The sequence below is a fragment of the Cyanistes caeruleus genome, chromosome 10, assembly GCF_971803275.1.
Source record: "Cyanistes caeruleus chromosome 10, bCyaCae1.hap1.1, whole genome shotgun sequence".
Taxonomy (NCBI): Eukaryota; Metazoa; Chordata; class Aves; order Passeriformes; family Paridae; genus Cyanistes; species Cyanistes caeruleus.
Genome location: NC_141710.1, coordinates 12,283,527 through 12,297,257, shown reverse-complemented (window position 1 = coordinate 12,297,257; position 13,731 = coordinate 12,283,527). Strand labels below are relative to the sequence as shown.

Genomic DNA, 13,731 nt, shown 5'->3' with positions numbered 1-13,731 from the left:
GAATGCAGCAACTTAAAGTCCAGTTCAGAATCCCTTGTCCTGTCAAAGCTTTTGCCCAAACAAGATCTGAGGTAGCTCTTGGACTAGCAGTTGCTGCAAAAATTAGGAATCACCCAGGGCACCAAAATGAGCCTGAAACAACCCCTAAGTCCCATTCTCTGCTGTCTGCATAACAGAATTCATCACCAAGATCAAACTTTTAATCTAGGTACAAAAAGAATTCATCACTGATTTATACTTGCAGTTACTTTTGGAGATGCAATTATATCCACTATCCCAAAGCCAGAGTCCAAGTAAGACACATTCTAAGAATCAGATGCTAAATTGATGGTGGTGATGTAAAGGCCTCAAACAGCTGCCCATGCTCATTTCACACTTGGTCCTAAGCCTGTTGAAGGCACAGTGAATCTTTCCTTTGACGTCAATGGGCTTCAGATCAGGTCCTGAGCAATTTTTAAAAACCTCAGAGAAATCAAAACCATTTCCTTTGGAATGAGACTGTTCACACCCCTTGGTGAAGACTATTTCCTTTCCAAGCACAGCTTTCATGCCCAAGACACATCAGCTGAATTTCTATTTTTACCAAAAGCTTCATTTTTTAAAGAAGCAGGAAGTATGTTTTTACTTATATTTCGTCTACTAGCATCTAAGCTGTTTTTGTTCAACTTTCAAAAATATCCCCAGCTGGGCAGACCAGACCTACAAGAAAAAATGCAAAACATTTTAGAAAGTTATAGCCATTTAAAAAGCCCTTTTTTTAAATGAACACTCCTTGCAGAGGGTTTGTTCCTACACACTGCAGCCAGTACACTCCAGTAGATTATTTTGTCTAAAATGTGTTGCACCGTGGCAAATATTATAACCTGTATAACAGAACTGATACAACACTAACTGTAATACAGAACATCATGATAAATACTATATAAATGTATGTATAAATGTTTACAAAATTCAAAATAAATTACAAAGTATAGTAGACCAGGGAGAGTAGATCTCCCTGTCAGGGTCCAGTTCTGTCTAACCATTTTCTAAAAGTTACGGAGAGATTCTTGATAATTTTGTCCGTGAAAGACAATCTTTGTGATGAGCAGGAGAAAATTGAGGTGCTCACCTTTTACAGAAGACTGTGAGAGAGACTTGTTCTATCCAAGTTCTACCTTGGATAGAACAAGAGTGCAAAGACATGTTCAGAGACACCAGGTTGATGTGCAGAAAAGGCCAAGCAGAGTACACCAATTTGAATTTATTCCCTTGTGTAAGCAGGTCTCCCATAAGGTTTTGCCTGCAGACATCACTGATGAGTGGGCTGTGAATATTACCTGGGAGACTTTCTGTCCCTTTGCTAAATGCCAAAATTTCTATTTTGTTACATGAACACAAAAACTGACATATTTAACTGTTAAGATTCATGTGTACCAGCATTTAGGTATATCATAATTTCAAAGGATAAGTGCATAAAGAATCTTTGCTTTTTGACCTGAAATAACTGTTTATGGTGACAGAGGGACAATCTTAATTAGATTATCTGAGTTATAATGGGGAAAAAAAGTTAGCCAAGCTGTTTTTTCTTTTTCTGCTCAAGCATGGGCATGACAACCCCACCTCAATGATGGCCATCTCCCATTTAATGTGTGATTACAACTTTACCCTGTGAAACAGCACTCTCTAGATAAGTTGGTTCCTGAAGAATCTCCTATGGACACTTCTTGCCAAGTCCACCGCTATGTTCCTGTTGTATTGGGTCTCCATCCCTTGTGAGACCATCTGTGTAAAACAGATGGATAAGGTGATCTTCATCTGCAGTTTCCCCCTATAGTTTTCGGAGTATTCTGAAAAGATACACCTCTCAGGGGCCCCAGACCTGTGATTTTGATGCAGGAGCAAAACCACTTGTTTTGCAGAGGAGGAATGTAGATCTTGTGGAATAAGTTATGATGCACAGTAGTCCTGAGTAGAAGCTAAGTGAGACAAAACCAGATAATTCCCTTGGTGAAGAATAGTTCAAGCTATATGGTGGACAGTCTTGGGATCAGATAGAGCAGAAGAGCTCAATAAAGAAAAACAGTCTAAGAAACCTCTTCTAGACTGAAAACAGCAGCTAAGCCCAAATGAAAAGTACTGTCTGCTACTGCTTCTGGTCTGCATCACTTTCTTCTCCTATGCTATTGGAAAACTAATTCTAAGCAAAATTATTGTCTGAAAAGGGCTTGTTCTAGAACCTCAAAAGAGGCCAGTAGATGGGACAAAGATGACTAATTTGCTATAATATGTGAAATTGCCCCCAAAATATGTACTGTGCCTCAGATCAAAAACAAGCAGACCAGAAAGTATAAAATAAGCTTTGAAGGCAGTGCAGGGGGTCACAAGTGTTTTTTGGTGTGAGGGTCTTAGTGGCCTCAGCTGATGTCAATTTAAAGAGACAAATGATTATACAAGAGGCAGAAAAAATAATGTGGTATTATTCCCTGAGGTATCAATATCTCATCAGACACATTTTTTTGAGTTAAGCAATGAGACAAAAAGGAGTTGAGGGAGAAGGGAAGCCAAAAAACAGCCAAAAACCCCCAAACCAAAAACACCACAGTTCCTCTGAGTATCAGTTTAACCAACTACTTGCCTGGCTTTATTATGTTTTTTTAATCCCTTGAAAAACCTGACTTACTTCTCTGGCTTATTGGGAGTCTTCTTGTATCATGACAGTTCAGGAAGCCTTAAGAAAAGGGCAATGAATACATACAGAAAGAGAAGCAATGAATAGGCAGTCATCCTGTGGGTTTAAGAATTGCCCTAGCAGATACCAGACTCCCAGTTCTAACTCATTTCTTTAACAGCACTGGTGAACATCAAAGAGTACAGCACGGAGCGTACTGAGTCCCAATTACACCCCTCAAAAGTAAATGTTACTTCAATGAAAAGTCTTTGGAAATTCAAAACAAAATAAAGGCCAAGATACCCAAATGTTCTCTAAAAAATGTACACTCTTACTGATAACAATTGTTTCCTCAAAATACATTTATTAATACACAACACTACATTACTTCATGAAAAATTGTTTCATAAATGTGTTAAGAGCACATATGGGTATTATATACTGCAAGATATCAGAAGAAGAAGTGCCAAATAATTAATTTCAGTGAATTTCTATTGTTTTTTAACAAGCTGATTTTAGACACAGGAAATCTTTTCTGAGCACAGCTCATTTTTAAAGGAGAAATAGAGTTAGTACAAATAATTGGTGCATGTTGAAGCTGGGCAAGCATGAGCTGTTTTATTTTAAAAAACGCTCTTTAAATGCTGTGTAAATTCTCTGTAGCTAAATACAAGTTCAAAGAGTTATGTCTTTCACATCATTTAGCAAAAAATCATTGCAACAGCCGTCTTTGATTGTTGGGTTGGTTTATTTTCTTTCCTGCCACAGTAACGAACAGATTTTTCTCTAACACCTTAATCCGGTGCAAGGAAACAAATTTGGCCATGTGGCCATAACAATTCAAATAAGTAATGGATAAGGAAATTAATAATTAAGTGGTCTTTAATTTCACTTGTACAGGCTACCTAACATTCATGACAGTGCTCACATGCACACTCCTGTCATTACACTTGCCTTCCTGCAAGTATATCTAGCATCCAATGAGCTGGCTGTGGCATGCAATGAAGGTATAGAAGTACAGTCGCCAGTGCACACAATGTTACTTAAATGGAATTCTTTCCACAGGAGAAAATTGCTATGCCATGGTAGATATGCCAATATTACCTTGGGTAAGGTATATCAACTGTATAAAAGGAGTATTTGTGTGTGAGTGCTTTACTAAGCTTTTGAATTAAGCTACCAGCAAGATTTTGTGTCTTTTACTCTATAGGGTGTTTACATTAGACTTAATATTAAAAGCAAGAACTAACCTTTACTACAAATGATCTAAAAGTCTTCAATCACACACTTTTTAAAATAAGCACCTCTGAGTAATGTCCTATAATGAGGACATCTGTAATACATTAAGACTCCTTTATGTGGTGAAAGATAGCAGAAAGTCATCTGGCTTGCCCATGTTGGCAGTGCCCAAGCTGCCAGACCTGAGCCTGGGTGCTGATTGCAGCAGGTGCCAAAAGACACAAGAGGAGAGATCAACGGCTGAGGTTGCAAAACCTGTGAGCTCCACTAAAGCAAACATTTAGATGTAAAAGGAATCATTTGGATATAAAAATTATTTGGATACATCTGCTTGATTAAGAAGCCATTATGCCTGCCCAGGGCTCCTAGACATCTCAGTCTCAGGTGTGGTGATCAAATATGGGCAGAAGCAAGTTTGGCTACAGGATCAGTCAAATCTATGGAACCTCTCCATTAAGACAGATAGCAGCCACAGCGGTACTGAAGCTAAAACAGAGAAATCACACAGCAGGGAAGCAATGCACAGTAAAATGTGAGGAGCTCTGAAGTGTGTGTTCTTCTCTTCACCCCTTTATTTTCTTTTTTTTTGCATGCTTTTGATCATTTTTAAAATAGTTCAGAACTGCCAGTTAATGCTGAATCTAGATAAATGACAGCAGTTCATGCATGTCTTAGAACATGTGCGATGATAAGGATTGCTCTAGGTACAGACATTTGTGGGGGTAGTTTTCCTCCCATAAGGGCTAATTTTTTACTTTTTTTTCCAGGTAGTCTTGAATTGTGGACCACAATTCATTAGTCATTCCTTGTGGCTCAGTATCACCTTCAGCATGATCCAAACCACAAATGTGAGTCAATAATTGTATCTCCTTTGTTTCCTTAGACTCAAGCCTTTTTATTTTATTTTTAATTTATTTTATTGCTTATTAAGTGCTCAAAAACCAACATTTCTTCTTCATTGGTACAAGAATATGTGCACATTTTTATTTTTTGTTGCTTGCTGTTTCAGTTTTTCAACAACACAGAATTATCTGCTTTGTAATGTCTCTTGCTGTTTTACAGTAAATCACCAGTTTCAGGGCAGTTAGAATTTCAGGAAAATTTGTTTTCAGAGTTGCTCAAAAAAAGGATTTTTCAGCTCAAACTTAATAGAGTAGCCTTGTGCCTAAACAATATCACCATTTTTTTCTATTAACAATTATATGAAATTTTCTCTTAGTGCACTGGTACTAGACTAGGACAGAGTACTTTCAGATTTCAGATTACTTGGCTCACACTGCAGTATGAGGAACTTTCCACAAACTACAGTGCAGTCAGCCTGTTAAAAATGCTGATTTAATCCAGCTTTATGGATCACTGCTGTTAAAAACAGTGATTTTCAAAGTATACTTTTAAAGGCCTCTTATTAAACCTGTTTTACCTTTCCGTGCACTAAGAATGCCAAGACAAACTGATATATCCCCCTGTAGTTAGAATTGATCCAGGGAATATACACAATATTCCTGCATTTTAACCCTACAACAATTCCCCCAAATTGTCTGCATGCATGGAAAGCCCTACTTTAGTTCCTGTCAGCCTAAACTAGGAATCCACATCAGTACTTCCATATTTCTGCCCAGGATTTCCCAGACAAAAATATGCATTCACACACCCTTAAAATATTTGAGGTATGCACAATAGATCCATTACTTTCATAACATGTCAGATGTACTTGTGAATGTGCAGAAGAACTGGACCCCACATGCTAAGTGGCTGTTTAGCCTCCCACAAAACAGAGATACACTGTGTGTGTCACAACCTTCTGGCAGCACAATCCAGCACTTTCTGGAGTCAGACTCAAGAGTGCAGCCCTGTTAGAGAGGTCAGTGAACCTGCTCTCCCCAGCTCTCTTATGCTGCCACTGGCTTAGGAAAGAGAACATCTCCTCCACCACCCTCTACTGCACTGCAGGGCTGAGGAGCAGGAAAACCCCTGGGCAGCTGGAGCCCCCCATCAATAAACCATCAAAGTGTGCAGCCTTCCCATAATGAAATAGAAATTATTTCATTTCTAGAAATAGAAATGATGGAGCTCTGCTTGTCAGGGCTAGGTTAGGATGCGGCTCTGTCACTTTTTCTCTCAAGAAAAGATGTTGATCTTTGGAATTGGGTGTTCCTGTAGATCAACAAATGGAATCAACAAAGTGAAGGACACAAATCAGAGTAAGGATAACGACAGGCACAGAAACCCAAGAACAATTTAAGCCAATGGAAACAAGCAAAGCCAAAATATCTACATCTGTACACAAGCAGTCTAGCAAAAGATAATATTTACAACAGGTGTTCAGTTTCTTGTCCATTTTCTGCAACTCCAAATTTCAGGAGACACTTTGCCAGTGTCACCACACATATTTAATTTAAGGTATTAAGAAAGGATGTATGCACTTCTGAAGTTAACATTCATGTTGTGGGGGGCAAAAGAATTAAAAGCAGAAGGAAAAAAAGAAAAGAAAGAGAAAAACGTAGGTAAGATAAAGGTGCTAGAATTGACTGTTTATTCATCTCTACATGTGAATGTTGCTGTGGTGCACTTCCTCAACCTGAACACACTGACATGTACAGACAATCAGGCACATTGAGCCCAGCAGCAGGGGACAGGGAAAGCAGCTGAGCCAGGGAGGAGACAAATTCAGGGCAGATCTCAGGGTGGCAGGGGAGACTATGTCAGGAACAGCAATTTTACATCCTAGGAAGGATATTTTGTTTTTTCAAGAGACTTCTATGATATAGTCCAAAAATAGGATATTAGGCATATAGGGTTTAATTGATGTATTTTAGCCCTCAAAAAAAAAAAAAAAAAAAAAAAGTGCAATGGAAATTGAAATAAAAACAAAAACAAAACAAAACCAAAAAAACTATGTCCATTGGTCTCATTGGACTGCTATGGTAAAAATGTATTTCGAATGTAACATATCTTCCTTGTATTAGTATACAGTATAAAGAAATAGGTCTAGAGCTCAGGACACAAATGGAGCTTTAGATTAGCTGTCAACAATGTCATATCCATGTTAATAATGCCCCATTCATGCCTGGGGCTGACAGTCTTTCTTATTTTTATTCACAAATTCCATTTAATAACAGCAATAAGTCACTCTAGACAGTGTATTTCTAAGGGATTTCTGCACTTCTCAGGTGGTTAAAGTCACTTGACCTTCGGCCTCATGCCTTAAAAACTCCCTAAGAGATGTGCTAAATTGCCCAGAAATACATTGCCTGTCATGTCTTGTTGGTTAATTAAGGGCCAACCTAGATGGCCTATAAGGACTGCCCTTAAGTAATTACTAATTGATCTCCTACTCAAGAAAAATGAATAAATTCCACAGCAGCCGCACTGTCACATGGCATTTACTCAAGTTCATATTCCTCCAATAGAGGATGAAAAGCACACAGTACAATCCACAGGGTGGACTGAGTGCAGAAACACCTTCAGAGCAGCAAAACCTCAGTCCCAGAGTTTGTCATGTCTTACTGGTTGTAGCCACTGCTCACAGCCCTTCACTTGCATTGAGACAAATTACATTGCCTGAAAATCAGCATTTGTAGAAAATAAGAAATATCTAGTATTTCCCATATGGATTTAACTACTTTGAAAGATATTTAAATTTTGTTACAAATATCTAGCCAAGGAATCTCAGCAAGAGTGTTAAATTGTCACCTGATGAAAGGCTACCAAAACAGCCAGAAGAAACACAATTCAAAGGTCTTTTCTGAAAAAAGGAGGTAGGATTTAGGTTGGTACAGGAGGGGTTTTTGAAGCTTTTTTTAACCCAAATTGTTTATCAGTACTCATGACAGAAACTTCCTGGCATTATCTGTTTAAAAGAGTCCAAAAATCTGGTTTTATTATCTGTTCTGGTAAGACAATGAGAATGCTTTGAATTGCATCAGAAATCTGGACAATTTATAGGAAGATATTTTCAGGTACAAGCAATATGAATACAATACTCTTAAAAAATGTATGCATAACAAGATTTATTAGCCTCATGTCAGCCTCAGTAAGAACGCATTTGTATATTATCCTATCCAAACAGTTTTCAGATACTGACCTCTCACACCTATATTAGCACTTTTCATGTCTCAAAATTACTCAAAGTAAAAGGGACCCACCACTGAAATATTTCTCTTGGACTCCTTGGATGAAACAAGGACTCATTAGGGCCAAAGATAACATTTCTGTTGACTTGAGTATAAGGCAAAGATTTTAGTCCTGTAGACATGAACAGTACAAAACTTTAAAAACTTCAGGAGACACTCTAGTACATGATAACATGTGGTACAGGAGGATAAGCCAATATTTAGTGTTTCATATGAAAAGCTGCAGTGGTTCCATGCTTCAGCTGATGCTTTGTGCAGGGCTCTCCCCACTCTCCTAAAAACACATTAGGGGAAGAGTAGCATTTACCCTGTTTGCAAAAGAAACAGGGAATCTGAAATCTGGAAACACACTCTGATCACTGCAGGGGTACAAAAACCACTGGAATAATGCTAGGAACCACATTAAGATACCTGTCTCACTTCTGAAATGTTTCACCGCTTTATCTTCCAGACCTTTTAATCTATTAAATGTTGTGAGTCAGTGTATGTAAAACAGTAAGTGTTACAGGTAGCTGAGACAATGACATAAATATACCTGCCAGTCATTATTGCAGTTATTACATAACTGATTGCTACTATTTGACTCAGTGTACTGTACTGATTGTTTTAAGATACCAAGAGATTGATAAATTAAATAAATGCAACAGGCATTCCTGAAGCTTTTTTTGAAACAGAGACAAACAGTGAGCTGGAAGGGCTGCTTCCCACACTTGGATAAATCCAAAGGGCTGAAAAGCACAGTCAAATCCAGCAACTGCCCTTTCAATCAGTCCCCTGGTACTCTGTGTAAAAATTACATCCTGACCTATTTCTGCAGTTGATGCAATTCTGGTATGTTTGATTAAGGTGGCTACTGACAAGATGTGTAAACATATGCAATGTAAGCTAATTGTTGTGATATAATATTTTTACAGTTATTTACAGGAAGCAACAAACTGGCATTTCTAGTGTGGGGTGTTTTTTCAGAACCTTGGAGCTAAACTAGATTTTTATGATGTTAAATTCATCTTTAACAAACATCAGTATTTATGCAGCCTCTCAGTGTAGCTGTAAAATACATTCCTTTATAAATAAGGGAATAAAAATAGTGATAACTCTGATTCCTGAATGTACCTCCTTTTTTGCAACTGAAAAGGCCTTTGCTGGCATCATATTCTGCAATGATTTCTGTGTTTTTCTATAACATTTTTCTCCCTACACATGTGGATTTTATATCCTCTTCATGTTGGTATAGCATGAAGTCTTATGTGGAATTTAGAGGATCTGAACTAAATGTAGCTAAAAGGAACTTTTGGATGAACTGCCTGGGATTTGTTCAGATCTGTTAAAGTAATGGGGGAAAGCACAAAAGGATAAAGAAAGAAAGGCCTTAATCTTTGTTCCATGAGTGATAAAGCAGCATCACATGGGTGAAAATTGGCCTGACCTTCACCCACATGATGCTGCTTCTGCCTCAGCCACTCTTTCTTTGCTCTGATTAAGTGAAGATAGCCTCTTTCTCTGCAAGGAAAAGTCAAAGAACAAAAAGAAAAAAAAATCTGTCTTAACTATAAAAGGTTTATTTTTTTAATCACAGTTGGGCTCATACAAGCCAGTTTCTAATCTTATTTTTTTAAGCTAAAAAAGTGCCTTTTTAGAATTTCTTTGGCTCGGTTTCTTTAGCCCCCCCCTTCATACCTCAGGGCCTAGATCTCAACTTGCTTCCCTTGGATGTGCTTTGTTGCTCATCTTCACTTTTACATGATAGCTGTTTGACTTAAATGGGTTGTGCGCCAAAGGATTGCCCCTTGGGGAATGGAAAAACTGGAGGGAGGGAGAGGAAAAGCAGTACTCAGCTGGTTTAAATGGCACACACAGTATATCTATTGGCAGGGTATTGCCAATGCTTCAAGGAAACTTTCTGTGCTCAGCTTTTACCACTGAATGCCAGACACTGAGACATGATTTTGTGTATCAGGTTATCCATGCTCGTACAGACTAAAAAATTTACTGCGACACTGTTGTCAAGCAGTTCCTGTGAATAATATTTTTAACAGCAGGATGTTTAAAATTTGACAAGGATATAATAATTCATTGTCCAGATAGTCAACATGCTTGGAGAGCTGCTAAAGTCTTCAAAGGTTTCAAGAGGGCACACTGAAATTAATCTCTTTTGCAATTTGTATTACATAAATATTTTTGTTACGCTACTGCAACAGGGTCAAAATGTATTTTTAATTGGACGTTAATCTACTGAACATCACTTAAAGTCATTATTATGTAGGTGTATGTAAGTGTGACTGTATCTGGCTGAGATTCAGTGAATTATTGGCTAAGTCCATGGGCTAGCTTCAATTTGCACTGGTCATTTTTTTTCCCTCGGGAGCTAAGAATATATGATGCTGTGCAACATAATGGAATGTCATTGTAATGTGCAATGTCTGTTATTGTATTACATATCTGAGGTAGGGAATGAGGAAAGACCTCCCCAGCTTACCTACAGCAGGCATCAGACACTGGAAACACTCTGTATATTACTTTAGATGTGTTATATTATGAAATAACAACTTACTTAATAAGTTTACAGTAGTTTCTAAAATTGAAATCAGACATGCTGATACAAGCACACTCTGTATAAGTCTAATGTGACTGCCACTGATTAATTAGTGTTGGAATCAACAAACACCAATTCACTCTGTTTAGAAATTTTGCAGCAGCTATGATTTATGAGAAGATTCTTAAAATAATACTGATTCTAATTTTGATATATGAGTAGACTGATTCTAACATTTCTTCTTTGGCAGTGGTTTCAGAAGCATCAGCATGAGTCCTTTTCTGGCCTGGACAGACTCTGTCTAACTATGTCCTCACATGCACAGCTGAATCAATTGTTTTTTAGTGATATAACTGAGATTCACAAGACCTAGTTTTTGAGTGTGTAGCAATATCAGTCACACCATCCAAGAATATGTTTCCATTTGTTTTCCCAAGTAAATCGCACCATTGTGCCCACAGAGTGCCACACAAAATGTTGTGGTTGTAAATATGTTCAGCAACAGTTAGGATTTGGATGCTGATTCAAAGCCCATTGAAGCCAATGAAAAGACTCCTATTGATTTCAGTGTGCTTTGGCTCCATCACTTGATTCTTTGTTTAGAACTTCTAATGATTATTTAGTGGAAGAGGCAATACTGTGAGCTTTGGGTGCTGCAGCACTCTTGCTAAAAATAAAATTATAAGGAAAGAATCTTTTTTGGGGAAAATTAGTATAGCAAATTTAAGTTAGCTATTTAACACATATAATCATCAACACATACACATTTATGAACATTTATGGAGATTCATAAATGCTTCCATAATACATACAAACACACACACATCTTCCATATTCATACAAATCATACTGAGAATTCAAGATATAAATCTCTAGGTACTGATACACAGGAGAGCCCAGGGATATCCAGGGTACCTGCAACACCCACTGACAAATGCATCCAAGAGTCTGTAGAGTCTTATTCTCTTCTGAATTGGCATTAGGAGGCTGGTGACATCCCCAGGCCTGGGCAGATGGTATCAGGTTCTGGTTTGAGGCAACTGAAGGCAGCCCTTAGACTCAGCAGTTAATTACCAACAACTCATTATCAAGGTTCTGTATATTTTCTCCATAATCATCTTACAGAATTGTCTTTAAGCTCAGTATTTGACAAACCAGCTGGTTTAAATTTTGTGGCTTGAATCATTATTTCATTAACAAGAGGACAGCATTCATGATGACATATAAAATATTGACGCAATAGGCTAAATTTAAAAAGATGGAACATACTGAAAACCACATTAAAAAAAACCAAGTATGTGTTTTTATTTAAACCACTAAAAATACTTTAAAATATATTTTTGGTTGAATTGTCTGGTTCTTCTAGAGTTTCTCAGTACTAAGAGGCAGCTTTCACACACCCATAAAAGCTCACATTGTGCATATATGGTACCACCCTCATCAGTAAGGAAGCGACATAATTTGGTAAATTCACCTGCTAGTTAGTAGCTATTGACAGGACTAATCTGAGGCCTTCCAAAACATCAGAAGATAATGAGGTCCAGTACTTTTTTAATTTAAAATAATCTGAGCCAGCCATTGTATTTTACTGAAAATGCACGTTTCTACATATTAAATTGCTCTACATACAGCTTGTTTTGTATGACTTTTTCAGTTCATGGCAGCTGCCTTAAACAAGTTTGAAAGGCTCCATTATGGTCTTTTGGGTCAAAAATGATTTTTTTTTAAGTGCCAAAATACTTAGTTACAGTGAATTGGTAACACAATATCCACACCATAATATGCATATTGTGCATGACAAAAGGCGAATAATTTGTAATCCCCATTTAAAATAAAAGCATAAATACCTACTGTATTCAGCAATTCTGAAATATTCTACCACTACACATTTAAAAGAAACCCAGTGTGTTCATGTGAAAGACAACAATAGTCTGTACTTTTTTTTTGTGACTTCCTGAAAATCTTTAGCTCTTTTTAAATTTTTGGGCTTTTCCCGCTTCTTTAATATGGTTTTCACTATTTAAATGTATTTTAGGAAGTCAGCAAATTAAAATTTATGTGCAAATGACAGCAACGAAGGCAGGAGAATCTATATTAAATGCAACAGAAATTCAGATCAAAATGGTGTCTCATCCCTCTTGGAGGGCCCATTTCAGGCTCTGTCACTCACACCAGGAGCATGCTAGTGCCTGCTGTAGCTGTACATCCACAGTCCTCTTGTCCTTCTTACAGTCCTCACTTGCCACAGATTTACTCCCTCTGCCTGGCGTTTCTCGCAGATTTTTATTGATAACATATATAAACACCAACCTTCATTCTGTTACATTTGTTTAGTGATCCACATGCAGTATACATAATACAGGGACCTGCATTCATTTGCAAAGCCTGAAGATATTGTTCATTATGTTTTATGTGCCAGAACAGATAAAAATTATTCCCAGAAGGGTGCATGTTTAAACTGGCAAAGAAAGATGATTGACATCTACCATAAGTACTTTTGTCAAAGCTTTGGCGTGTTATCAGTTCGCAAAGCTATTCTAATGAACAGTGTCCATACTCACCAGATGTGCTATCAAGAATATGCCAGATACTTGCAAAATTCTGCTGCAGCCTTAATGCCAAATGTGTAAGACACAAACAAGTCAGGCTACAAGTTCTAGATAAATTTGATTGGATAAAGAGTTGAGCCTAAAGGGTCAAAGAATGTAAATAATTCTAGGCAGGAGCATACCCTCCTGGCTAATTTCACTAAATGTGGATTATTATCTCCGTGCTCAAACACTAAATTGCCTTGGATAAATTTGCAACTTTAATACTGATGCAGGCAGAAGTAGAAAATGCTTAATTAAAATAAGGCTTTATATCTGTATCTCAGAAATTAAAAAAACTACAGTATTTAATATTCCTGTTTGTTTATCCTTTTATTCCCAAGTGCCCACTGCTAGCTCACAAACATTATTGTTTACATAGGGTACAAGAACTAAAACAAAGTCTGTCACAAACACATGAGGGGGGATTTAATTCTTTCAGGCTTTCAAGACACCAAGAGCTTGGCAGAGGTTTTCAACAATCCTTTTAGTCCCAGTTTGAAACAAGTACGTACAGAGAGCTTTCCAAATTCCCAGCACATGGCAGACCCGTGCTTAGGCTGGGTTCACATCTGCTCTGACTACCTC

At 37.6% G+C, this 13,731-nt stretch overlaps 2 protein-coding genes across 6 annotated transcripts in view; one reads left to right on the top strand and one right to left on the bottom strand.

Moving 5' to 3' along the window:
• LOC147651303 (uncharacterized) overlaps nucleotides 1-13,731 on the bottom strand; it is a 142,697-nt gene that overhangs the window by 59,101 nt on the left and 69,865 nt on the right. The window lies entirely within an intron of this gene.
• LOC111933489 (uncharacterized) overlaps nucleotides 1-13,731 on the top strand; it is a 48,035-nt gene that overhangs the window by 9,099 nt on the left and 25,205 nt on the right. For 4 of the 5 annotated variants that reach the window (XR_015274369.1, XM_086843543.1, XM_086843540.1 and 1 more), the window contains one exon: nucleotides 4,657-4,737. Coding sequence is in view for 4 of the 5 variants with exons in the window: in XM_086843543.1 (XP_086699669.1) it covers nucleotides 4,657-4,660 (4 nt within the window). In the remaining variant the exon portion in view is untranslated. Of the gene's footprint in view, nucleotides 1-4,656; nucleotides 4,738-10,805; nucleotides 13,456-13,731 lie in introns of those variants that run through there. The other variant, XM_086843541.1, reaches the window with a different exon arrangement.